Here is a 24,404-nt window from a genome sequence, read left to right as displayed (position 1 = left end):
GCAAAAACCCAGCCTGCAGGTGCAGCAGGTGGTCAGGAAGGCGAATGGGATGCTGGCCTTCATAGCGAGGGGGATTGAATATAAAAGTAGGGAGGTCTTGCTGCAGCTGTATAGGGCATTGGTGAGGCCGCAGCTGGAGTAGTGTGCAGTTTTGGGCGCCGCACCTGCGCAAGGATATTTTGGCCTTGGAGGGAGTGCAGAGGAGGTTTACTAGGCTGATACCGGAGTTGAGGGGGTTGAGCTATGAGGAGAGGCTGAATAAACTAGGCTTGTACTCGTTAGAGTTTAGAAGAATGAGGGGAGATCTCATTGAGACGTATAAGATGATGAATGGGATGGATAGGATAGAGGTGGAAAGACTCTTCCCGCTCAAAAAAGACAGTAGGACTAGGGGGCACAGCCTCAAGATAAAGGGGGGGCAGTTCAGAACGGAGTTGAGGAGGAACTTCTTCACTCAAAGGGTGGTGAATCTCTGGAATTCTCTGCCCGTTGAAGTGGTGGAGGCTGCCTCGCTAAATATTTTTAAGAAGCGGGTTGATGGGTTTTTGATAAGAGAGGGGATTAAGGGTTATGGGGAGAGGGCGGGAAAGTGGAACTGAGCCACGACAGATCAGCCATGATCTTATTGAATGGCGGGGCAGGCTCGAAGGGCCAGATGGCCTACTCCTGCTCCTATTTCTTATGTTCTTATGTTCTTAAGAAGCTTTCTTGTTCCCTGCCTGTTGGTGAATGTTTTCAGTAAGAAGTCTCACAACACCAGGTTAGGAGCGCTGCCCCTTCATCAGGTGAGTGACCTCAGGACTCACCTGAGGAAGGGGCAGCATTCCGAAAGCTCGTGATTCCAAATAAACTGTTGGGCTTTAACCTGGTGTTGTGAGACTTGTTACTGCGTTTACCCCAGTCCAACACCAGCATCGCCACGTCGAGAAGCAGTTAGTTATAACTGCTTGGGGTGAAGCGGTCTGAAGGATACGAGGGGGGGGGAAATGAGGGGATCAGGCTATTGAGTTGGATGATCAGCCATGATCATAATGAATGCTGGTGCAGGCTCGAAGGGCCAAATGGCCTCCTCCTTTCTCCTATTATCTATGTTTCTATGGGAGGGACGGGGTAGAGTTAGTGTGTGAGCGCAGGGGATGGGGAGGAGGCTAGGCAAGGATGCTGGGGAATTCTCGGGAGTTAGAATTGGAGCGGGAGGGTGAGGAAGCTGGGAGAAGGGTTCCGGGAGTTGGAAGCATATCAGGTTGCAAAGCTGACCTGTTGGTAAATGGAATGCCTGCTGCAATGCAGGCCGGGGGCTGGTGGGCAAGGGTGTGCTGGGTGGGCGAGGCAGCAGGGAGGGCCCACTCAGAGCTCTCATGCTGTGAAGTTCGGCCGCTGCCCTCTCCACCTAACTCGTTCTCCCCTCCTGCGACACGCAAACATATTAAAGCTCGCCCCGTGAGGCAGGACAGGTATTGGACACAAAGCCTCGCAAATCATCGTCTGACATCCCTTCCGGCCTTTTGTGCTTCTGTCCGTTATGAGCCCTTCTCCTTCGAGACGGTTCTGTAAAAATAGAAAGGGGATGTGGGGGAGAAAGAATTTAATTAATCACGTCTGCCCTCTTCCGTTTCCCACCTCTCTTGCCCCCTTTTTGCCCTCTTCTCTCCCTCCTAATCCCAGCCTGCCATTTTTCCTCCAAAACCCTGCCTCACTCCCCCCACCAGTCACTGAGAAGAAGAATAACCCCTGGATCGGGCCTCAAAGGTTGGGGAGCAGCGAGTAGGAGAGATAGAGGGGTTTCTAGAGCAGAGAGGATTCTGGGTATCCTCGCCACCATTTTGTAGGCTGTTCAACATGTTGGGGGTACAGATCTTGCACGACACTGTGGAGTTGCTCCCACCCCTCCTCCCCCATAGCCAGGCCTAACTGGACAGATGATCCTAAACATAAGCAACGGTAGACTTGAGCTCTTCGCCGTGGGATGGCGTCGCAGATAATGACTGTGACCGCACCCCCCTTGACTGTTTATTGAACCACCTCCAGCCCACCCATCATCCCATCCCACCACATCTCCATCCACTCACCCACAGGGGATGTTCCCTGTCTGTTGGTTGCACCAGCCATGCCCACCACCCACTCCCTGTGGGCTTCTCGGTCTTTCCAACCAGACTGGCACCAGAACACAGCACAGCTCACAAGCTCTTGACCACACCCAGCCCTGGCATCTCAAGAGTTCCCTCCTCCCCACCCCAGGCCACTTACCTATTCCGAATAGATAAGGTTGAGCAGCCTTATCCCAGGAACGAGGGCCATCATTACGAGCGTCCGTAGGATTATGAGGCCCAGAAAGAGGCATCTGGCCCCTCTGCTCTGTGCCGATGTTCCTGCTCTCCCTCCACCCCACAGCACTTTTACAGATCTTTTTTACAGATGCACCATAGAAAACATTCTGGTTGTATCGCAGCTTGGTATGGCTCCTGCTCTGTCCAAGACCACAAAAAACTACAAAATGTGAATGTAGCCCAGTCCATCACGCAAACCAGCCTCCCATCCATTGACTCTGTCTATACTTGCCACTGTCTCGGAAAGCAGCCAGCATAATCAAGGACCAGAGACATTCTCTCTTCTTCCGTCGGGAAAAATTTACGAAAGTCTGAGTACCAACTGACAGCTTCCAAAGAACAGCTTCTTCCCTGCTGCTGTCAGATTTTTGAATGGATTTACCTCACACTAAGCTGATCTTTCTCTACACCCTAGCTATAACTGTAACACTACATTCTGCTCGCTCTCATTTCCTTCCCTATGAACGATATGCTTTGTCTGTATAGTGCACAAGGAGCAAGTCTTTTCACTGAATACTAATACACGTGACAATAATAAATCAAATCAAATTAAATCATTCCCTCCCACACCCCATACTTAACCTCCCAGATCTTTCTATTCCTTTCTGCCTCATGTGTTTATCCAGCTTCCCCTCCCTTAAACACATCGACATGATTCACCTCAACCACTCCCTGTGGGAGCGACTTCCACACTCTCCCTACTCCCTGGGTAAAGAGCTTTCTCCTCAATTCACTCCCCCCCGATTGGATTTCTTAGTGACCATATGTTAGATAGACTGAAACAAGGAAGTCATTCTCACAACAGCCTGTCATCATTTTAAAGACCTCAATTAGGGTCACACTCCCCAATTTACACGCAGCCTGACAATCCTTCCTAACGTATGCTGACTCACACATCGCTAGGACCATCTCCACAGCCACCTCCCCACCGAGTGTACGCCGAGACCCGAAGCAAGTTCAGCACAACCGTCCCCCTCTCCTTCCCAGTTCTATCCCCGGAGGAGGCTGGAGGATCAGAGAGGCATTGCCCTCCTTCACGCCCAGCATGGACCTCTCAGTGGCAGGTTTGTCACATGCCAACGAGTGAGGGGGGGGAAGGGGGGGAGGGGAAGTGGGGAAAAGGGGGGGAAGTGGGGGGGGGAAGTGGGGCAGGGGATACATCCGCCAGGTCTGTGTCGACAGGCGTGCCACTGGAAGCTGCCCCCACCCCACCCACCTGCCCTCCTCACCTTCCCAGAGAGCAGCACCATTCGACTGTGAGAATGTAGGCGTTTGTTTGTGTGTGAGGGGGTGGCGAGAAACGGGAACAGGGAAAGATTTTAAAAGCTCTGCCCTGTCCCTTGGATGCTGGATAACGATTGTGGAAGAAGGGGGTGGGGAGGGAAGAGGTGGGGTGTCGGGGAAGGTGTGGAAGGCGGGGGGTGGTGGTAGTAGAAGGTTCCATGTTAGGGGGCCACCTTTAACCCCACGGGCTTCACAATCACAAGAGGTTGGGCTCATCGCAAAGTATCACATTCGGAATGGGTGGGGATTTGTGGCAGGGTTGATGCCAAGAAGCTGTTCCCCCACCCCCAGCTGAAGAATCGGGGTGGGGGAGAGGGCACATTCTGGGGATAAGTAGGGAAGTTGGGGGAAGGGGGGAAGCATTTCAAACACAGGCACTGAGAAATCCCTTTTCTCTGAGAATCGGAAATCTTTCGAGCCTCCCATCGCAGTGATTTCCAGACACTGAAGAGAGGGGTGTTGATGTGGGAGATCAACTATGATGGTACTGAAAGGGAGAAGCAGGCCCGAGAAGGGCCAAACGGCCCCCATCCTTTTCTTTTCTCCCTATATCCTAAATCCTTACATATTGCCTCCAATCAGAACACACTGAAACGGAACTGTTTTATTGATGAATTAATTTATACAGTCATTTATATATATATATATATTATATATATATAGATCAATAATCACCTCTGCTACTGTCAAAAGAATATCAAAATATATATTAAAAAATTATTATTTTTTCCTCTCAGAAGAGAATTTCTGAATCCCAGTTTCCCCAAAGCCCCGGGAACGAGCACCTCCCTGGAGGCCTGGCTCAGTTATATAGTTAAATCGCAACCCCCATTCTTCCCGGGGTTGGGGGTGGGTGGTTAAAGTGGGCTACTGAGTGGGCAGCTGACCCCAAACCAGCCCACCTCCACCGCCCCCAACCACCCTGATATTTATCGTAAAGCATGCACTCCCAGGTCAGGCTGTCATGTTGCGCACCCTCCCCAAGTCGAATAGCCCTGGCCCCTGTGAGTTTTTTTTTTGTTCGGTTGGGGTGGTCAGGTCAGCTCGTGAGCACAAGACCCAATCTCAGGGAAGGACATGAGGCCCAGTGGGGGAGGGAGGGAGATCTGGCACAAGGTGGAGTGGGGTTGGGGGGGTCTAAAGTTTTCTCTCTCTCTCGCTCCGGCCCCTCTCCACTCCCCACTCCTGCCCCCCAGGATTCTCCGTCTCTGCTTGAGTCTAGACAGTCACATGCAGATTCCACCCCCCGATTTCCCACTCTACAGGCAATGGACACAAACTACAAGAACTTAAATGTCCACCACCCGCCCCCCCAGTGGTGCACCTAAAAACAAAACACTTTTGTGGAAAAAAAAACACCTGTTAAGAGGTCCCGGGACTGCCCAGCACTCAAAACCGACGATGACATTCTCCGGGGAGAAAATCCTCAACCCGCCCACCACCTAGCCCCAGGAAGACGGGCGGCACTGTACCAGCCCCCCGTCCCTGTCCCCCCCCCCCCCCCCCCACACACACACACACGTAGGCAGTTGCACACGCACACACACAGACAGGCATGCACATACGCACGCAGGTACACACATGCAGACAGGCATGTATGCACATAGGCAGATGTGCGCACACAGACACATGTACACAGACAGACACACGCGTACGCAGACAGGCACACACAGGCATGTATGCATGCAGACAGGGGCACACAGGCGCGCACACACATTAGTTTTCAAGGTAACAAAAACAGAAAATGCTGGAAAATCTCAGCATTTGTAGAGGGAGCATAAATTGTGACTCGGAACGTTAAGCTTCATCCTCCCCCCACCCGCACCTTCAGACCAAGGTTTTCCAGCATTTTCTGCTTTTGTTTCCGATTCCAGCATCCGCAGTAAGTTACTTTGATCTTAAGTGTTCGATGTGGCAGATTGAGATCTGGAGCTGCCTTTGGGGTCAGGCTGTGGGACAGGCCTTCACTTGGGGAATCAGAATGATGGGGGGAGGGATAGCAGGAAAGGGGAATCAGGAGGGAGTTAGTTAGACCCAGCTCACTTCGAGGATCAAATATTGGCTGCCAAAGGTTCCAATCAATCGAATGGCACTATTCTGTCTTAGCATTAGTCAGGAACAGGGGTTTGAGTCAGTGCGTGTGGAACCTGCACCCCAGTGAGAGTCAGTGCGTGTGGAACCCATACCCCAGTGAGAGTCAGTGCGTGTGGAACCTGCACCCCAGTGAGAGTCAGTGCGTGTGGAACCCGTACCCCAGTGAGAGTCAGTGAGTGTGGAACCCGTACCCCAGTGAGAGTCAGTGCGTGTGGAACCCGTATCCCAGTGAGAGTCAGTGCGTGTGGAACCTGTACCCCAGTGAGAGTCAGTGCGTGTGGAACCTGTACCCCAGTGAGAGTCAGTGCGTGTGGAACCTGTACCCCAGTGAGAGTCAGTGCGTGTGGAACCTGTACCCCAGTGAGAGTCAGTGCGTGTGGAACCTGTACCCCAGTGAGAGTCAGTGCGTGTGGAACCTGTACCCCAGTGAGAGTCAGTGCGTGTGGAACCTGTACCCCAGTGAGAGTCAGTGCGTGTGGAACCTGTACCCCAGTGAGAGTCAGTGCGTGTGGAACCTGTACCCCAGTGAGAGTCAGTGCGTGTGGAACCTGTACCCCAGTGAGAGTCAGTGCGTGTGGAACCTGTACCCCAGTGAGAGTCAGTGCGTGTGGAACCTGTACCCCAGTGAGAGTCAGTGCGTGTGGAACCTGTACCCCAGTGAGAGTCAGTGTGTGTGGAACCTGTACCCCAGTGAGAGTCAGTGTGTGTGTGGGACCTGTACCCCAGTGAGGGTCAATGTGTATGAAACCATTCCCCAATGAAACCGTTACCCCAGTGAGAGTCAGTGTGTGTGGAACCTGTATCCCAGTGAGAGTCAGTTATGTGTAGAAACTGTCCCCCAGTAAGGGCCAGTCCACAGGGATGCCCTACCCCAGTACAAGTTAGTGTCAGTGAATCCCCATGCTCAGTGCAAGTTAGTGTCCTTGGATCCGGTACCTCAGGGGAGAATTGGTGCCACAAATCCCATGCCCCAGGTGGCTAACTCTGGGGAGGAGGATTTGTGTTTGCCTGCGATGGACTCACAGTCGAATAGCTGGCACCAATGTCAAGCATCTCTGGGTGGTTTGACAGGGAGGGGCTTATCCTAAAGGGCCTCCCAAAATAAAAAAATCCCCCACTCCACCTCCCCCCCCACAATCGCTGATCTGATGCCCCTCCCAGTGACCTGCACCCCTCCCAACATGAACCAGTTCAAGTCCCCTTGTCCCCAGTAAGCTAAAGAAGTCTTTTCCCCTCCCTCCCTTTCTTCAGCGCTCCCAGAGAGGTAATGCCACGCACCATTAAATCTAATCGCAATCTAAAAACACCCAATCCTCCACCAACCAGCCCCTTAGTCAGTCACAATAATAATGCCCATTAACAAGTCTCATTATCCACAACCAGGAAGCCTGACCCTTGACCCCAGCCACCCGACAAACAAGGGGTCGGAGCAGACGGCACATTTCAGGGAATCTCAGCGACCATACTGCACACCCCCTTTGGTTCACCGTGTCCAGGAAGACAACAACAAAAAAAAATCCCCACCCACTTCACTAGGCATGCAAGCACCATATGCCTCGGAGGCAGGAGAGGCTGTCCACACCCCAGAGAGAGAGAGAGGCAGAAAGGGGGGAAAAGAGAGAGGGGGAGAGAGAGAAAGAGAGAGGGGGAGAGAGAGAAAGAGAGAGGGGGAGAGAGAGAAAGAGAGAGGGGGAGAGAGAGAAAGAGAGAGGGGGAGAGAGAGAAAGAGAGAGGGGGAGAGAGAGAAAGAGAGAGGGGGAGAGAGAGAAAGAGAGAGGGGGAGAGAGAGAAAGAGAGAGGGGGAGAGAGAGAAAGAGAGAGGGGGAGAGAGAGAAAGAGAGAGGGGGAGAGAGAGAAAGAGAGAGGGGGAGAGAGAGAAAGAGAGAGGGGGAGAGAGAGAAAGAGAGAGGGGGAAGTGGGGGGGGGAAGAGAGAGAAAGAGAGAGGGGGAAGTGGGGGGGGGAAGAGAGAGAAAGAGAGAGGGGGAGAGAGAGAAAGAGAGAGGGGGAGAGAGACAGAAAGAGAGAGGGGGGAGAGAGACAGAAAGAGAGGGGGAGGCGCAGAGGGGATGAGAGAGAGAGGCAGAGGGTGAGATAGAGACAGAGGAGGAGGAGGGGGGGGCAGAGGGAAATGCAGAAAGAGAGGGAGATGTAGATAGAGAGGGAGAACAGACAGGAAATTGTTACACAAGGTACAGAGAAAGAGGGAGTGAGTGTGTGGGTTTGGGTCAGACAATGTCTGGATTGGATTCCTGTGTCTTCACTTGATGACTAACTTTAGGTTGTACGAGTCGGGCTCCTGGGTGAGGGGGTTAGCCGGGGGCTGCTTGGGCAGGCTGTACATGTACACGGCACCGATCACCAGGCCCGCGCCCACCACAAAGTACACGTCCACATTAAAACCGAAGAAATAGACAGAGGCCACGGTGGAGATGATGATGGAGAGCGAGGCAGCAAAGCCCTTGAGGATGTTGTCGGCATATTTGACCACCACGGCCACCAGCAGCCCGCCCAGGGCCTGGTCAAAAACCACGCACCAGACCATGGGTGTGTAGGCGAAGAAGAAGCCTTTCTCGGCGATGGCCGGCCCGTCCTTGGACCACATGGCGAGGAGGCCCAGTAGCGTGCCGAAGATGCCCAGCTGTACATTGCGGAGCCAGACCGAAGCTGAGGTGCCCTTCAGCGTCTTCTCAAAGTAGACACCGGCGAAACCGGACGAGATGCACGACACCAGTACCGCCAGCAGCCCCACCAGGTAGTTCTGGCCCGGCGCCCGGTCCTTGCCCGCCCGCCCCTCCTCCTGGGTCACCTGCACGATGGCGATGCCCACGAAGAGGATCACCAACGAGGCCCACTGCAGTCGCGACAGGCTCTTCTTCAGCATCAGGACGGAGAAGAGCGCCGTGGTCAGGATTTTGAACTGGTACATGACCTGCCAACGTCCGGTCGAGAAATAAAGAAACAAAAGATGCCCGGCGTCAATCTACAGTCAGCTTACCCACCCACCTCCCCCTTCCCACCAACCTCTGGCCCCGCTTGGCGCTTCATTCAATCAACTTGGGGGGGCGGGGGGGTGGTGGTGGTGGTAATGTGGCCATCATTGGCTGGCCCAGCCTTCAAGTGCCCCTGGAGGTGGTGCCGGGTGAGCCGCCATCTTGAATCTGCTGCGATCCCATGTGGCGTAGGTACACCCACAGTGCTGTTAGGGAGGGAACTCCAGGATAGGCATCTTATCTTGGTAGGCATATGAACAAATGGGAAATTGAGTGGTTAGTTTAGATAGGTAAACGTGATCGGCGCAGCTCGGAAGGCCGAAGGGCCTATTCCTATGCTGCACTGTTCTTTTTTCTAGATTGTGACCCAGCCCCAATGAAGGAACAACCAATATATTTCCAAACTCCACCCGGCCAACCCCCTCACACTAATAACATTCTGGGGGTTACCATTGACCAGAAACTGAGCTGGACCCAGCCATATAAATACTGCCGCTCCCAGAGCAGGTCAGAGGCTGGGAATCCTGTGGAGAGTAACTCACCTCCTGACTCCCCCCAAAGCCTGTCCACCATCTACAAGGCACAAGTCAGGAGTGTGCTGGAATACTCTCCCACTCGCCTGGATGAGTGCGGCTCCGACAACACTCGAGAAGCTCGACACCATCCGGAACAAAGCAGCCCCCCGACCCCGCTCGATCGACACACTAACCACCCAACCTCAACATTCATTCCCTCCACCACCGACGCACAGCGGCAGCAGTGTGTACCGTCTACAAGATGCACTGCAGCAACTCGCCAAGGTTCCTTTGACAGCGCCGCCCAAACTTGCCACTTCTATCCCCTAGAAGGACAAGGGCAGCAGACGCCATGGGGAACACCCACCGCCTGCAAGTTCCCCCTCCGAGCCCCCTACACACACACACATATAATCGGCCATTCCTTCAGTGACTGGGTCAAAATCCTGGAACTCCCTCCCTAACAGCGCCATGGGTGTACCTACACCACACAGGACTGTGATGGTTCAAGATGGCGGCTCACCACCACCTTCTCAAGAGGGCAATTAGGGATGGGGGATAAAAGTGATGGCCTTGCCAGCAACATCCAGGTCACATGAAAGATGATGTTGAGCTTCTCAAGTGTTGTCGGAGCCGCACTCATCCAGGGCAAGTGGGACAGTATTCCATCACACTCCTGACTTGTGCCTTGTAGATGGTGGACAGGCTCTGGGGGGAATCAGGAGGTGAGTTACTCTCCGCAGGATTCCCAGCCTCTGACCTGCTCTGGGAGCCACAGTATTTATATGGCTGGGTCCAGTTCAGTTTCTCGTCAATGGTAACCCCCAGGATGTTGATAGTGGGAGGGAATTCAGCGATGGGAATGACATTGAATGTCAAGGGGAGATAGTTAGATCCTCTCTCGTTGGAGATGGGCATTGCCTGGCGCTTGTGTGGTACCAATGTTACTTGCTATTTGTCAGCCCGAGCCTGGATATTGTCCAGGTCTTGCTGCATTTGAACTTGGACACAATGACTGGGAACATTCCCTCCCGAAATCCCAATATTTGTTTTGAAAGGAAGAGGAACGCAACGTCTTTTCACACCAATAATCTAACACACGGATTCTTGCCCACATGGAGGAGGATTCAGCGATGGGAGGCCAGCGCAGTTTCAATTCCCTCCCTCCTGGCCCAAAGTTCCTATCTAGTGGAGTGGAAGCGATGCCTCATGCGTCACAGTACAGAAGGAGGCCATTCAGCCCATCGAGTCTGCACCAACCACAATCCCACCCAGGTCCTAGCCTTGTAACCCCACACATTTACCCTAGCTAATCCTTCTGACACCAAGGGACAATTTATCATGGCCAATCAACCTAACCTCCACATCTTTTGGACTGAGAAGGGAAACCGGAGCACCCGGAGGAAACCCGCGCAGACACGGGGAGAATGCGCAGACTCCACACAGACAGTGACCCGAGGCTGGGAATCAAACCCAGGTCCCTGGCGCTGTGAGTGCTCACCACTGTGTCACATCAAAGTGCCAGCAGGTGAAGGCTCTTTGGGGGAATGAGGGGGAGGGGGGTAAAAATAGGTCAGCAGAGGATCTAACCGGCGGTGGGGGAGGTGTGAAAACCGAGCACCGCTGGTGAAATGCCTACAGCGTACCTGGAATGTGGCGGCTGGGAGGTTGGAGATGGCCACGTACTGTAGGTTGTTCTGCAGAGTGTAGATCAGCGATGGGACCGCCATTTTCAACATGTCCACATACTGCACGACAAGACCATTGTACAGGTAGATTACGAGCTCCTTCACGTTTCCTGGAAGATGGAAAGACCTTTTTGTTAACCCCCATTCCTCCATCCAATCCTACAGCTCCCCTGGAAACAGGCCATTCGGTCCCTCTGCTCCATACCGGCGTTTCTGCCCCACACCCATACCCCCTAATTTATCCCCCCTCCAGCATCCTCCATATTCCTTTCTCCCTCGTGTGTTTATCCAACTGTCCCACCCCCACTTACACACATCAACATGCTATCGTTAAGAAAACCCACCAACGCCCCTACTTTCTCAGAAGACGAAGGAAATTTGGCATGTCCATTAGGACTCTCACCAATTTTTACAGATGCACCATAGAAAGCATTCTTTCCGGTTGTATCACAGCTCGGTATACCCCCTGCTCTGCCCTTGCTACCTTTTGTAGCAAGGAACTACAAAAGGTCTTGAATGAAGCCCAGTCCATCACACAAACCAGCCTCCCATCCATTGACTCTGTCTACACTTCCCGCTGCCTCAGCAAAGCAGCCAGCATAACTGAGGTCCCAATGCACCCCAGACATGCTCTCTTCCACCTCCTTTCATTGGGAAAAAGATTAAGTCTGCATCGACCACAATCCCCATCCAGGCCCTTTCCCTGTAACCCCTGCCAATCTTCTGACATTCGGGTCAATTTTAGCATGGCTAGTCAACCTAACCTGCACATCTTTGGACTGTGGGAGGAGACCGGAGCACCCGGAGGAAACCCACACAGACACAGGGAGAACGCGCAAACTCCATACAGACAGTGACCCAAGCCAGGAATCAAACCTGGGTCCCTGGCACTGTGAGGTAGCAATGCCAACCACTGTGCCACCCCAGTGTTGTGAGGGAAAGGGTACACAAGTTGGAGACTCTTCTTGCTGGAATTTGGAAGAATGCAAGATGATCTCATCGAGATGTAGAGAATTCTTAAGGGGCTTGGCAGAGTAAATGCTGAGAAGATGTTTCCCTTCCTCATGGGAAAGTCTAGGCCCAGGGGGCACAGTCTCAGAATAAAGAGGCTCCAAGTTAAAACTGAGATGAGATATTTTATTCTCTTGAGAGTTGAGAGCCTTCGGAACCTCTTGTCACAGAGAGCTGTGGGGCAGAATCATTGTGTATGTTTAAGGCTGAGATAGATGGACTTTTGATCAGTAAGGGAATCGAGGGTTACAGGGAAAGGACAGGAGAGTGGATGTGTACAGTATGGGTGAGACCACATCTGGAGTATTGTATACACTATATATGAGACCATATCTGGAGTATTGTGTACAGTACGGGTGAGACCACATCTGGAGTATTGTGTACAGTATGGGTGAGACCACATCTGGAGTATTGTGTACACTATATATGACACCATATCTGGAGTATTTTGTACAGTATTGTTAAGACCACATCTGGAGTATTGTGTACAGTACGGGGTCTCCTTATTTAAGGAAGGATGTAAATGTGTTGGGAGTGGTTGAGAGAAGGTTTCCCAGACCCATCCCTGGAATGGGCGGGTTGTCTGATGAGGAAAGGTCGGACAGGTTAGGCTTGTATCTGCTGCAGTTTAGAAGAGTAAGAGGCAACTCGATCCAAACCTTTAAGATCCTGAGGGGGTTTCTTGACAGGGTGGATGTGGAGAGGATGTTTCCTCTTGTGGGAGAATCTAGAAGTAGGAGGGGGTGGGAATGAGTCTTTAAAAACAAGGGAGTCACCCATTTAAAATAGAGATCAGGCTTTTGCTCAGAGGGTGGTGTGTCTCTGGAACTCTCTTCCTCAGAAGGAAGAGGGGGAAGAAGTAGAGTCTTTGAATATTTTACGGCAGAGGTGGATAGATTCTGGATTAGCGAGGAGGTATGAAAGGTTATGGGGGAGGGGAGACTGGGTTGCAGACTTGAGGTTATAATCATATCAGCCACGATTTTATTAAACGGCAGAACAGGCCCCAGGGACTGAGTGGCCTCCTCCTGACTCTTGTTCATATCCCACCACCTTCAATGATTCGTGCACATCTGCCCCGGGTCCCTTTGCTCCTGAGCCCCTCTTTGGGGCTTGTCCTCTTCCCCCCTTGGGCGAAGGTTGGGTCATTCTACACCTGGCCATTCATCATCGCAATGGCAATTATGCTCCAGATGACCTTGAGGTGGGCCGAAAAGAACTCTGGTGCTTGCAGGGAGACAGATGGCAATTTCGCTGTAAGTGACCACAACATGCAGCATGGCACCGAACTTAAGCTTGGACAGAATTTTGGCAACAGAACCTCATACCCGAGAGGTGGAGGGGGAAGAGTTAGCGCCACCTGCGCGGCAGAATGATTGGTCCCTTACACACAGTGTAAACACTCTAATGGGGAGCAACGCCATGGGACAGATGAGAGAGTGTGCAGACAAAAAAAACGTGGCGACGGCTCACCTCTTTTCTGCCCGAGAATCAGAATCAGGCAAGTTCCGAGCTTGACGAGTTCCACCATCACCACGGCAGAGGTGGAAAAGAATTTGTTCCCGGGAATGGTGCGAACATAGCGGATGCACAGGATGACCGAAGCGTTCTGGATCACCAGGACGGCCAGGCTGGCGTACTTCAATTTCTCATTGGCTGCAGGAGAGGAAGAATACAACGGCGAGGCATTAGTGAAGGGTTGAGTACCAATCTTCCCAGCTGGTCGTCAAACATACTGCTGCTCACGGGATCTTCCTGTGTGGCAGATGACCTCCCATGTAACGAAGGCCACCCAGGCTCCACAGCTGTGGAATGCTTCAGGTAATTTTTTTACACCATTTGCCTTTGGAGTGACAATTACGCTCCGGATGACCCCGGGAGAAGTTGACACTCGGAGACAAAAGGCAACAGAATGCAGAATGTGATATGGCAAGGCCAGCCCTAATTGCCCTTTGAAGAGGGATTCGCATGAGGGTCCATTTCAGGGTACGATTAAGAGTCCACACATTACTGTGTGTTGGGGGCTGGGACTCAACTGGAGTCACGTGAAGACCAGTCTGGAATAAGGGTGGCAGATTTCCTTTCCCCTAAAGGGAACATTAGTGAACCAGATGATTTTTTTTACAAACTGATGATAGTTTCACGGTCATTGTTACTGAGACAAGCTTCATAATTCAAGATTTCATTAACTACATTTAAATTCCACCAGCTCTGCTCAGCAATCTTTCTCCAGTATTCATCATTTAACAGGCCATCTAACCCCGTGCTGTACCTGTCCTAGGAGTGTTTGCTGGGACAATGTAGAGGGAGCTTTATTCTGTATCTAACCCTGTGCTGTACCTGTCCTGGAAATATTTGATGGGGTCAGTGTAGAGGGAGCTTTACTCTGTATCTAACCCTGTGCTGTACCTGTCCTGGGAGTATTTGATGGGGACAGTGTAGAGGGAGCTTTACTCTGTATCTAACCCTATGCTGTACCTGTCCTGGGAGTATTTGATGGGGACAGTGTAGAGGGAGCTTTACTCTGTATCTAACCCTGTGCTGTACCTGTCCTGGGAGTATTTGATGGGGACAGTGTAGAGGGAGCTTTACTCTGTATCTAACCCCATGCTGTACCTGTCCTGGGAGTATTTGATGGGGACAGTGTAGAGTGAGCTTTACTCTGTATCTAACCCCATGCTGTACCTGTCCTGGGAGTGTTTTATGGGGACAGTGTAGAGGGAGCTTTATTCTGTATCTACGCTATGCTGTGAATAATGCAGGAACATCAGATTTGTTTGCCATTGAGTAGTACTTAGGTGTGTTCCATTCTATTGTAATTCAGATATCATCATGTCATCTTAAAGCTATTATTAACCATTTACCAGAAACTAAATTTTCACTGCTGATCTTCAAGATCTCTGCACTCCTTTAATTCGAGCCTCTTGAACATCCCGCGATTCTCATCACTCCACCATTAGCAGCAGTGCCTTTAGCTGCCGCGGATTCCCCAAGTTCTGGGATTCCCTCTCTCACCTGTCTCTCTCTACGAAGACTGTTTTGAGCCAGTACATTTTATGATATGTGATGATGACATTGGTTTGATTCCTGACACACCCTCAGACATGGCTTATGGGATCTTATTGAGCAACCTGCTGGATGGAAAACTGCCGCTTCTCCTATTCCGTCCTCCCATACGCAGAAAACATCAGTACGGTCAGTCAGTCAGTCGCAAACAATGTTAACACAGGCCACCCCCACATCCTCCATTGTTAAATACAACATTACCATGGGATCTTACTGTGCCAACAACCACCCACCAAAAATATAAAAAGGCTGGACTCCTATCGATTTGTAACACCGCCCTTGGGATTATCACTGGGCATCTCTGACCCTTCCCAGCACCCCCCATTAAAAAAGGCTGCACACCCATTCCTTACCCTGCGCGTGGGATCTTACTGTGTAAATCCAATACACTTCCTTTCCAAAATAAAACACCTCCCCACCCATCCATTGGGACATTGCTGTGTATCTACAACATCCTTACCCCACCCCCCCAGCAAATGTCAACTCCTCACCCACGCATCCCTTACCCTGCCACTGGAATCGTGTGAATCTCCAGCATCCTCCCATTCCGTTACCCTGCCTGTGGGATCTTACTCTGCAACTCCAGCACACCCGCATTCCTTTACCCTGCCTGTGGGATCTTACTCTGCAAGTCCAACATTCCCTGCCTGTGGAATCTTATTCTGCAACTCCAGTATTCCCCCCATTCCCATACTCTGCATCTCCAGCATCCCCGCCCCCAAAATCCCTTACCCTGCCACTGGGATCTTGCTGTGCACCAAGGGGACATCACCAGGGTAGAGGAGGAGGAGGAGGACTAAAAGTGGTCCCAATTGCCGGAAAATGGATTGGAATGTCGTGAAGACGACATTCGCCCCCCGTGCCCTTTGACCTCCCCTCACCCGTCAGCCGCCGAGACGCCGGCTCGCCGCTCTCCACCGCCTTCTCCACCTCGGCACCTGCCATGCTGGCGACTGGCAACTTCCTCCACCTCGGTCCCTTCCCTTTCCTTCCCCTCCCTTTCCCGTCCCCGTATTCCCTTCCTTCTCTCCTCCCAGTTCCGGGAGAGGCGGGCCCAGAACCGGAACCAGTCCGATGCGCGACGACGGCAGCAGCGCCACCACCAGGCTGGGAGTGTCGAAAAGTAGATGCTCAGGCTGCTCAGTCCGCATGCGCGACAATGGCAGCAGCGCCACCACCAGGCTGGGAGGGTCGAATAGTAGCTGCCGAGGCTGTCCAGTCCACAGGCGCAGAGGCTTCCGGCAGGCATGGAGGGGCTAACAGCAGGTACACTGAATTGTCGAATCCGCATGCGTGGCGCCGACGGCAGCGCCTCCGGCAGGCCGGAATGGATAACAACAGGCAGCCTTGTCTGCCTAGTGCGCATGCGCAAAGTCCGGCGGCTCTGGCTGCGTAGTCCGCATGTGCAGTAGTGCCTGCAGCGCCCTCCAGTGTACAGGAGGAGTCATCAATATGCTCAAAACAAACGCCAATGTCTCCCGGCACTACGAACGCACTGAACTAACCACAGCGCCGCCTGCCGACCAGGATGAGCAAATTTAAACATCAGTGAACCTCCCGTGGCGTTGCTCATCGCGAGGCAGTGGCAAATGTTACCTTGAGTCTCGAAGTGGGTTGGGAGCAGCAGCAGGGGGGTAGAAGGGTGGGTGCAGAGGCAGAATTGTCGGAGTGTTTGGTGTCCATTTTTGACCCTACCATTACCTGTCGCAATCCAACTCTACCTTTTGCTCAACGCTTTGATCACATTTCCCTCTCTCCCCCTCCCTCTCTCCCTCTCAGGAGGAAATGTTGAACCCCAGGCCCCCAGCTCCCCTTTTGAGTGCATGTAAAAGATCCCACAGCAACTACTGGAAGAAGAGCGACTGTTTGGGGGGGGGGGGGTGCATGGAGACTCTTCCTCACATTGGCTGTTTGGGAGCTTGCTGTGCACAAAATGGCAGCCACTTTTCCTGTGTTACAACAGTGGCTGCCCTCCAAAAGATAGCTCATTGGCTGCGAGGTAGTTTGAGATGTTCACTGGTCATAAAAGGTGCTAAGGAAATGCACATCTTCCAGTCAATTTGTCAGTTATTCGCATTCCCTTCTCTGGGAAACATTCAGGGTGGGACTTATTACAGAGCTCTTTCAAAGGGGGAGCCTGGGCTCGATGGGCTGAATGGCCTCCTAAGCTGTGCCATTCTGTGTTGATAGGGACAGCTCCCCCTTCATTGCTGGCCTCCTGTTCCTCCAACCTCTGCCTTGACTGCGTCCGAGTCACTGTTGCTGAGCCGAGATTTAGGTGACACTGTTTGCCAGCAATTTGTACTGGGCATGACACAGGAGAAAGGCATTCAACCCTCAAGGCTTGAGAGGGGCTGAATGGCCTCTTCCTGTTCCTCTAACAGTCTCAAGAGGGGCTGAATGGTCCTCTTCCTGTTCCTGTGTAACACGCTCGAAAGAGAGGGGCTGAATGGCCTCCTCCTGTTCCTGTGTAACAGGCTTGAGAGGGGCTAAATGGCCTCCTCCTGTTCCTGTGTAACAGACTTGAGGGGCTGAATGGCCTCCTCCACTTCCTGTGTACACACACACACTCACACACACACATCATACCGCAGATTGAAATATAAACTAGTGTTTAATTGTATTAAGCATGTACAAAGCACCATAAATACACGTGTAGTTCATTTGGCAGGTGATCGATGGGCTGAATGGCCTCCTTCAGTGCTGGGAGGACTCTGAGTACTCAAACCGACACGGTAATTCAGAGTTAGTCTCGGCACCAACGACCGCCTCGTACCGACGGTCCCCGGGTGTGTGCCCCACCATCGTGCTGACCCCCGGCCATCCAGCAGAACCCGCAGCCCGCCTCAGATCCCCCGAAGATGCAGCCCCAGCGAGCACTCACACCCACTCTGTCCCTCCACCACCACTTCTTCCTCGGCCATTCAACCACAGGGTGCATCACAGTGTGATCGAACCACTGCGCTGTCACCCCCCTCGAATCTGTAAACCTGCCCAAATCAGTGCAGGCGAGGAGAGAAATCGCCCAACGTTCCCCCCTCCCCCCCCACCACTGCCTCCAGAACTGTAATACAAGTGGGGATAGGGGGAGATAAGAGGATACAGAGGGCAGAGAAGGGGGTAATTTTAAACAGTATATTTTCTCCCAAATTGGGAACCGTGCCTCAGAGTCACCACTCAACAGTTACAATATTTCGTAAGTTAGATATACATTTAAAGAGACATATTTCTGATTGGATGGATGGTGATGGCTGATCAGCCATGGGAGGCGGTCAGTTAAAGTAACTTCTCATTATCTCTGTCCCTGCAAATTCATCAAACTGCACTTAAACCCCCAGTCATGCCACACTGTGGGAGGGTCAGTGCCGAGGGAGCGCCACACTGTGGGAGGGTCAGTGCCGAGGGAGCGCCACACTGCAGGAGGGTCAGTGCCGAGGGAGCGCCACACTGCGGGAGGGTCAGTGCTGAGGGAGCGCCGCACTGCGGGAGGGTCAGTGCTGAGGGAGCGCCGCACTGCGGGAGGGTCAGTGCCGAGGGAGCGCCGCACTGTGGGAGGGTCAGTGCTGAGGGAGCGCCGCACTGTGGGAGGGTCAGTGCTGAGGGAGCGCCGCACTGTGGGAGGGTCGGTGCCGAGGGAGTGCCGCACTGCGGGAGGGTCAGTGCCGAGGAAGCACCGCACTGCGGGAGGGTCAGTGCTGAGGGAGCGCCGCACTGCGGGAGGGTTAGTGCCGAGGGAGCGCCGCACTGTGGGAGGGTCAGTGCTGAGGGAGCGCCGCACTGTGGGAGGGTCAGTGCTGAGGGAGCGCCGCACTGTGGGAGGGTCGGTGCCGAGGGAGTGCCGCACTGTGGGAGGGTCAGTGCTGAGGGAGCGCCGCACTGTGGGAGGGTCAGTGCCGAGGGAGCGCCGCACTGCAGGAGGGGTCAGTGCTGAGGGAGCGCCGCACTGTTGGAGACACCACCTTTTGAGACAAGACATTAAACCCGAGACGCAGACCTGTCTCCTCTCAGTCAGAGATGTAAGATCCCAGGCACCATGAAGTGCCATTTCAGGGACCATCAGTCACTATCGACGCCTCGTTCTCTCACTGGGAATCTGGCGAGCCCATTCTCAGTGTCTTCCTGCTCCTTATGCACAGAGGCGAGAGCAACATGGGAGTGTCCGTGTCCAGCCCTTCTGCTCCCTACGGGCTCTCCTCGCTGGAGTTGCTCTCCGACTCTCCCCCGGGCACCCACACGCCCAGGGCTTTGTGCCTGGCTGACTCCCTCTGCAGCCACGGGTGACAAAGTATCTGCTCGAGGCTGGGCCGTTTGGAAGGTTGCTTGGACAGGCACCACCTTACCAGCTCCTGGCACTCTGCGGAAGCAAGCAGCGAGAGAAACAGAAAATAGCCGTTAAAAAAAAAGGAAAAATCTCATCGTGGTCAAGAAATGATGGCGAAACAAAGGGAGGGAATGTGAAACTCTGCGGTGCAGAGGGACCTGGGTGTCCTGGTGCATGAATCCCAAAGGTGTTATCACACCGATACAGTAAGTGATGAGAAAACAAATGGGAATTTTGTCCTTTATTGCGAGGGGGGATGGAGTATAAAAGTTGGGAAGTCTTGTTCTAGCTGTACAGGGAGTTGGTGTTTCTGCAGCTGGAGTACTGCAAACAGTTCTGGTCTCCTTACTGAAGGAGGGATCTACTCGCATCGGAGGCCATTCAGAGAAGGTTCACTGGGCCGATTCCTGGGGTGAAGGGGGGTTTTTTTTGTCTTATGGGGAAAAAGTTGAGTAGATCAGGGCCTGAACCCATTGGAGTTTAGAAGAATGAGAGGGGATCTTAGTGAAACATCTCAGATTCTGAGGGGGTGGTTTAACAGGGTGGATTCTGAGAGGATGATTCCCTCCCCCTCGTGTGGGGGAATCTAGTACAGAGGACACAGTTTGAGAATGAGGGGGTCTCCCATTGAAGAGGAAGGTGAGGAGGAATTTCTTCTCTTAGAGGGTGGTCAGTCTGTGGAATGCTCCCCCTCCCCCTCCGTCCCAGAGGGGGCTGCGGCTCACTGAATATATCCAAGGCCAAGTTACTCACAGCAACAAGGGGGGTGGGGGGGAGGTGGGCAAGGGGCTAGATGGGGAGCTGGTGCTGTGGAGACAGGATGTGATAGAATGGGGGAGCAGGCCTGAATGGCCTCCTGATCCAGCAAACCGCTGTCACCCACCCTGCCAGCCACTTACCATGCGAGACACCAGCAGGGAAATGGACCTCCCCTGCCAGGATTTCCTCATCTCGTTCGAAGGGGATGTCACCACAAATCATATCGTAGAGCAGTATCCCCAGGGACCACACGGTGGCAGAGCGAGCATGATAGTGATGCTGGCTGATGTACTCCGGGGGGCTGTACACTCTGGTGCCTGTCATTCCAGTTAGAGAGAGAGAGGCAAAGAGGAGATGAGATTAAAATCAAACAAGGTTCACCCTGAAACTATTTACCCCACTCTGTATTGTTTAATCCTCAACTTGCCCCAAAAAAATCCAGCACTGACACCCACCCCCAACCCAATCCCCCACCACGATGTCAGCACTGAGGGAGCGCCTCCATTTTCCCTCAGCACCGACCCACAGTGCGGCTCTCCCTCAGCACTGACCCTCCCGCAGTGCGGCGCTCCCTCAGCACTGACCCTCCCACAGTGCGGCGCTCCCTCAGCACTGACCCTCCCACAGTGCGGCGCTCCCTCAGCACTGACCCTCCCCACAGTGCGGCGCTCCCTCAGCACTGACCCTCCCACAGTGCGGCGCTCCCTCAGCACTGACCCACCCACAGTGCGGCACTCCCTCAGCACTGACCCTCCCACAGTGCGGCGCTCCCTCAGCACTGACCCACCCACAGTGCGGCGCTCCCTCAGCACCGACCCTCCCGCAGCACTGATCCTCCCACAGTGCGGCGCTCCCTCAGCACCGACCCTCCCACAGTGCGGCGCTCCCTCAGCACTGACCCACCCACAGTGCGGCGCTCCCTCAGCACTGACCCTCCCACAGTGCGGCGCTCCCTCAGCACTGACCCTCCCACAGTGCGGCGCTCCCTCAGGGAGACTCACCGTTGAAGTTGGTGCAGACGGTGTCCCGCAGGAAAGCCCCGGAGCCGAAGTCAATGAGTTTCACCTCGCCGGTGCGGAGGTCGACCAGGAGGTTCTCGTCCTTGACGTCGCAGTGGGTGACCCCGCAGGCATGGCAGTGCCGCAGTGCCTCAATGGTCTGACGGAGGAGGGTGCGTGACCGCTCCTCGCCCAGCGGACCCTGCTCCGTGATGAGGTCAAACAGGTCCTTGGAGCAGGCTGGCCGTTCCATCACCAGCAGGAAGCCGTCAGGCCGGGTGAACCAGTCCAGCAGTCGGATCACTCCACGGTGTTCCGGGAACGCCACCTTCTTCATCAGGACAATCTCCAACGGCACGGGAATGTCGTTCTGTGGACGGAAAAGCATGGAGACGGTCAGCACAGGAGGCCCCTGGATAATCCCACCCTCTACCGTCCCAAATCATTGCTGCCAACATGGATAATCAAGGTGCCCACATCCTCACAGTGGGTGCTAAGGGAGTGCCGCACTGTGGGAGGGTCAGTGCCGAGGGAGCACCGCACTGTGGGAGGGTCAGTGCTGAGGGAGCGCCGCACTGTGGGAGGGTCAGTGCTGAGGGAGCGCCGCACTGCGGGAGGGTCAGTGCTGAGGGAGCGCCGCACTGCGGGAGGGTCAGTGCTGAGGGAGCGCCGCACTGCGGGAGGGTCAGTGCTGAGGGAGCGCCGCACTGCGGGAGGGTCAGTGCTGAGGGAGCGCCGCACTGCGGGAGGGTCAGTGCTGAGGGAGCGCCGCACTGCGGGAGGGTCAGTGCTGAGGGAGCGCCGCACTGCGGGAGGGTCAGTGCTGAGGGAGCGCCGCACTGTGGGAGGGTCAGTGCTGAGGGAGCGCCGCACTGTGGGAGGGTCAGTGCTGAGGGAGCGCCGCACTGCGGGAGGGTCAGTGCTGAGGGAGCGCCGCACTGCGGGAGGGTCAGTGCTGAGGGAGCGCCGCACTGCGGGAGGGTCAGTGCTGAGGGAGCGCCGCACTGCGGGAGGGTCAGTGCTGAGGGAGTGCAGCAGTGTCATGCTAACTCTATTTTGGCACCTTTCCCAGTGTTTCCATGATCCCTTTTAATATATTGGGAACGAGAACTGTCAGTGGGACTGTCAATCTGAGACAATCAGTAATAAATCCAATGGGGTGGGAGGGGGGATTGAGGAGAAAGCTCTTTCCCAGAGAGTGGGGAGAGTGTGGAAGTCACTCCCACTGGGAGTGGTTGAGGTGAATTGTGTCAATGTGTTTAAAGGGGGGAAGCTGGATAAACACACGGGGGGAGAAAGGAATAGAAGGATCTGGGGAATGGGGAGGGGGGGCGTTGGTGAGATGAAGCAGGCAGTGTGGGAGGGGGCAGAAACACAGTGAGGTGTGAGAATTGAACAGGAAAAAGTACCCAACATTACAGCCCAGCTCCAGCTGCAGGGGATGCCCCGGGCGGTGGGTTCACCTTTAACTATGATATTTTTTGTTGTGTATCAATTTCCCGGGGTTTTCCCTCCGGACAGACGTCACGGAAGTAAAAACAAAGCAAATGTCAAGAATATTGTGATCGGAGGGTGGGAAATACAACTCCAAAACACAGAAAAACACTGAATGCTAAACAGACAGACTCACACTGCATTGAATTACAAACTCTGATCAGGACATCACATCTCACACTGACACACACACACTATCTCATACTGACACTGACACACACACACACACACACAGACGCACTCACTAATACACACATACACAGACACACTGACACTCACACTCACACTGACACAGAGTCAGTTTCACAAACCCTGACTGATGTTATTGGAAACTTACCAGACGCCCCCATGTTATCACCTTCTCCCTGGCCACATATTTAACTGCCACCTGTCAGTGAAACAGGATCCCAGGTTAACCAAGCGAGCTGATTTTAAACATTCCTTCAATGTTTCAACATTTTAAATCAAGTTTCATTTACAATCAGCCCTCACTCCGACCTCCAACCCACAGACAAACCTCCACCAGACCCAAACATTTCCTTCTGCTAATTGCAGCAGCTCTCTCTCTCACTCCTCCCACCGCACTCGGAGTGCGACACTTGTGTTTACTAAATGATTGCACTAAAATGAAAGCTCGTAGATGATTGTATGTGTGTGAGAGAGAGCATGCATGTGTGTATGTGTGTATATGTGTATGTGTGTGCTTGCATTCATGTCGTTACTTAAAGAAGATCCCTGGGTCTCACCGGTGTCCCGTCGGAGATCCTGACCGCGGAGTAAACTGTTCCAAAACCACCACTGCCCAGCTGAATGCCCAGTCTGTACAGCTTGTCGAAAGGTTCTCTGCCCTTCACTGCAGGAGGCAAGTCAGAGAGAGAGAGAGAGAGGGAATTACATTCTACTCAATAATCCCAGCCTCAGTTTAACAACATCATTAAAATACAGAAATCCAAACTGTACCAATATGAAGTTATTCATTCACAAATACTGCTCCCTCTGCCTAACCCCTAAAACCTAATGAGAATTAACTCCTACTTTTCCAGCACCATACACATTTAGTCTGTGTCCCTTTCACTGTCTGTCTTTATTTCACTTACTCTGTCTCCCCCTCTGTCTCTCTCTCCCTCTGTCTCTTTCTCTCTCACTGTCTTCCCCTCTGTCTGTCTCTCTCCCCTCTTTCTCTACACTGCTTTTTTCTCCTTCCCTTCTCTTGGATTTTCTACATGATCATCCATTCCCTCCACATCTCTCTACCTCCTCCCCCCCCTCCCCCCCTGCCTGGCCACAACAGCCTCCCCGAGTCCATCTCTTGGCCGGTGCCCCTCGCCTTCTCTTCCTGTGCATCCATCCCACTATCTGTGACAATTCCTGTTCCACCCCACCCTCCACCCCATTCCCACATCACAATCCCCACTTACGTCCCAAATACCAACTAGCAGTGGAAAACACCCCACCACCCCCAGGTGAGTGCTTGGGGGAACACACAATACAAATGGTGGTTGGTACCTGGGTGCGGGTTAATAGCAGTCGGCTGACAACACACTGTCCTGAACTTGGTAGGTAGCATAGCTTCGGAGAGACAGGGCAGCTAGAGGTTCTCTGTGAGGCAGGAAAAGCAGAGCGAGAGATGTCAACCCTTGCCGTAAGTGCGAAGGTTTCCGATAGCGAGTGGATCCTTGTGCGAAGGTTCCCGATACGAGCGAGACTCGAGGTAAGTTCCCCTCGGTTGTTGAGTTTGAGTTGTGAGTTCCCCTCGACTGTGTTGTTGACTTTAGGTGGAGCCCCTCGGTTTCCCTCCGCGTGTATCAAAATTCCGGCCAATCAGGAGCCTCCTCCCTTGTCTTTTGAAATGACGC

At 53.4% G+C, this 24,404-nt stretch overlaps 2 protein-coding genes across 4 annotated transcripts; both read right to left on the bottom strand.

Annotated features, from left to right (window-relative positions):
* Positions 1-737: 737 nt before the first annotated feature.
* slc35a2 (solute carrier family 35 member 2) lies at positions 738-15,965 on the bottom strand. Of its 3 annotated transcripts, none has more exons than XM_080204304.1 (5): positions 15,858-15,965; positions 13,384-13,566; positions 10,858-11,009; positions 7,980-8,635; positions 738-1,548 (listed from the first exon to the last, which is right to left on the bottom strand). In XM_080204304.1, the coding sequence occupies exons 1-5, from the start codon at positions 15,919-15,921 to the stop codon at positions 1,521-1,523; spliced, it is 1,083 nt and encodes a 360-aa protein (XP_080060430.1). In that variant the 5' UTR covers positions 15,922-15,965; the 3' UTR covers positions 738-1,520. The 3 variants fall into 3 exon arrangements, with proteins under 3 accessions (XP_080060430.1, XP_080060431.1, XP_080060432.1); XM_080204305.1 differs by lacking the exon at positions 15,858-15,965 and adding an exon at positions 15,709-15,835; XM_080204306.1 differs by lacking the exon at positions 15,858-15,965 and adding an exon at positions 14,775-15,409.
* A 2,935-nt stretch (positions 15,966-18,900) lies between these two features.
* Positions 18,901-24,202, bottom strand: LOC145353496 (serine/threonine-protein kinase pim-3-like). Its single transcript, XM_080204303.1, has 6 exons — positions 24,055-24,202; positions 23,295-23,401; positions 22,886-22,936; positions 21,058-21,424; positions 20,197-20,373; positions 18,901-19,330 (listed from the first exon to the last, which is right to left on the bottom strand). Exons 1-6 carry the CDS (start codon positions 24,113-24,115, stop codon positions 19,158-19,160), a joined length of 936 nt encoding a protein of 311 aa, XP_080060429.1. The 5' UTR covers positions 24,116-24,202; the 3' UTR covers positions 18,901-19,157.
* Between the last annotated feature and the right edge of the window lie 202 nt (positions 24,203-24,404).

This window comes from Carcharhinus amblyrhynchos, chromosome 15 (assembly GCF_965287045.1).
Source record: "Carcharhinus amblyrhynchos chromosome 15, sCarAmb.v2.hapA, whole genome shotgun sequence".
Classification (NCBI taxonomy): Eukaryota; Metazoa; Chordata; class Chondrichthyes; order Carcharhiniformes; family Carcharhinidae; genus Carcharhinus; species Carcharhinus amblyrhynchos.
This window is presented reverse-complemented; position numbering and strand designations above follow the sequence as displayed.

What these genes read in the sequence shown, in the direction of transcription:
- slc35a2 (XM_080204304.1), bottom strand. Translation starts at nt 15,921, where the DNA reads ATGGCAGGTGCCGAGGTGGAGAAGGCGGTGGAGAGCGGCGAGCCGGCG. An exon ending in GGCGTCTCGGCGGCTGACGG is followed by an intron (nt 13,567 to 15,857) that starts GTGAGGGGAGGT and finishes CCTCTCCTGCAG; the next exon opens with CCAATGAGAAATTGAAGTAC. An exon ending in CCCGACTCGTACAACCTAAA is followed by an intron (nt 1,549 to 7,979) that starts GTTAGTCATCAA and finishes CTATTTTTACAG; the next exon opens with AACCGTCTCGAAGGAGAAGG.
- LOC145353496 (XM_080204303.1), bottom strand. Translation starts at nt 24,115, where the DNA reads ATGCTACCTACCAAGTTCAGGACAGTGTGTTGTCAGCCGACTGCTATT. An exon ending in TGCTATTAACCCGCACCCAG is followed by an intron (nt 23,402 to 24,054) that starts GTACCAACCACC and finishes TGCCTCCTGCAG; the next exon opens with TGAAGGGCAGAGAACCTTTC. An exon ending in CCCTGCTGGTGTCTCGCATG is followed by an intron (nt 19,331 to 20,196) that starts GTAAGTGGCTGG and finishes TTGCTTCCGCAG; the next exon opens with AGTGCCAGGAGCTGGTAAGG.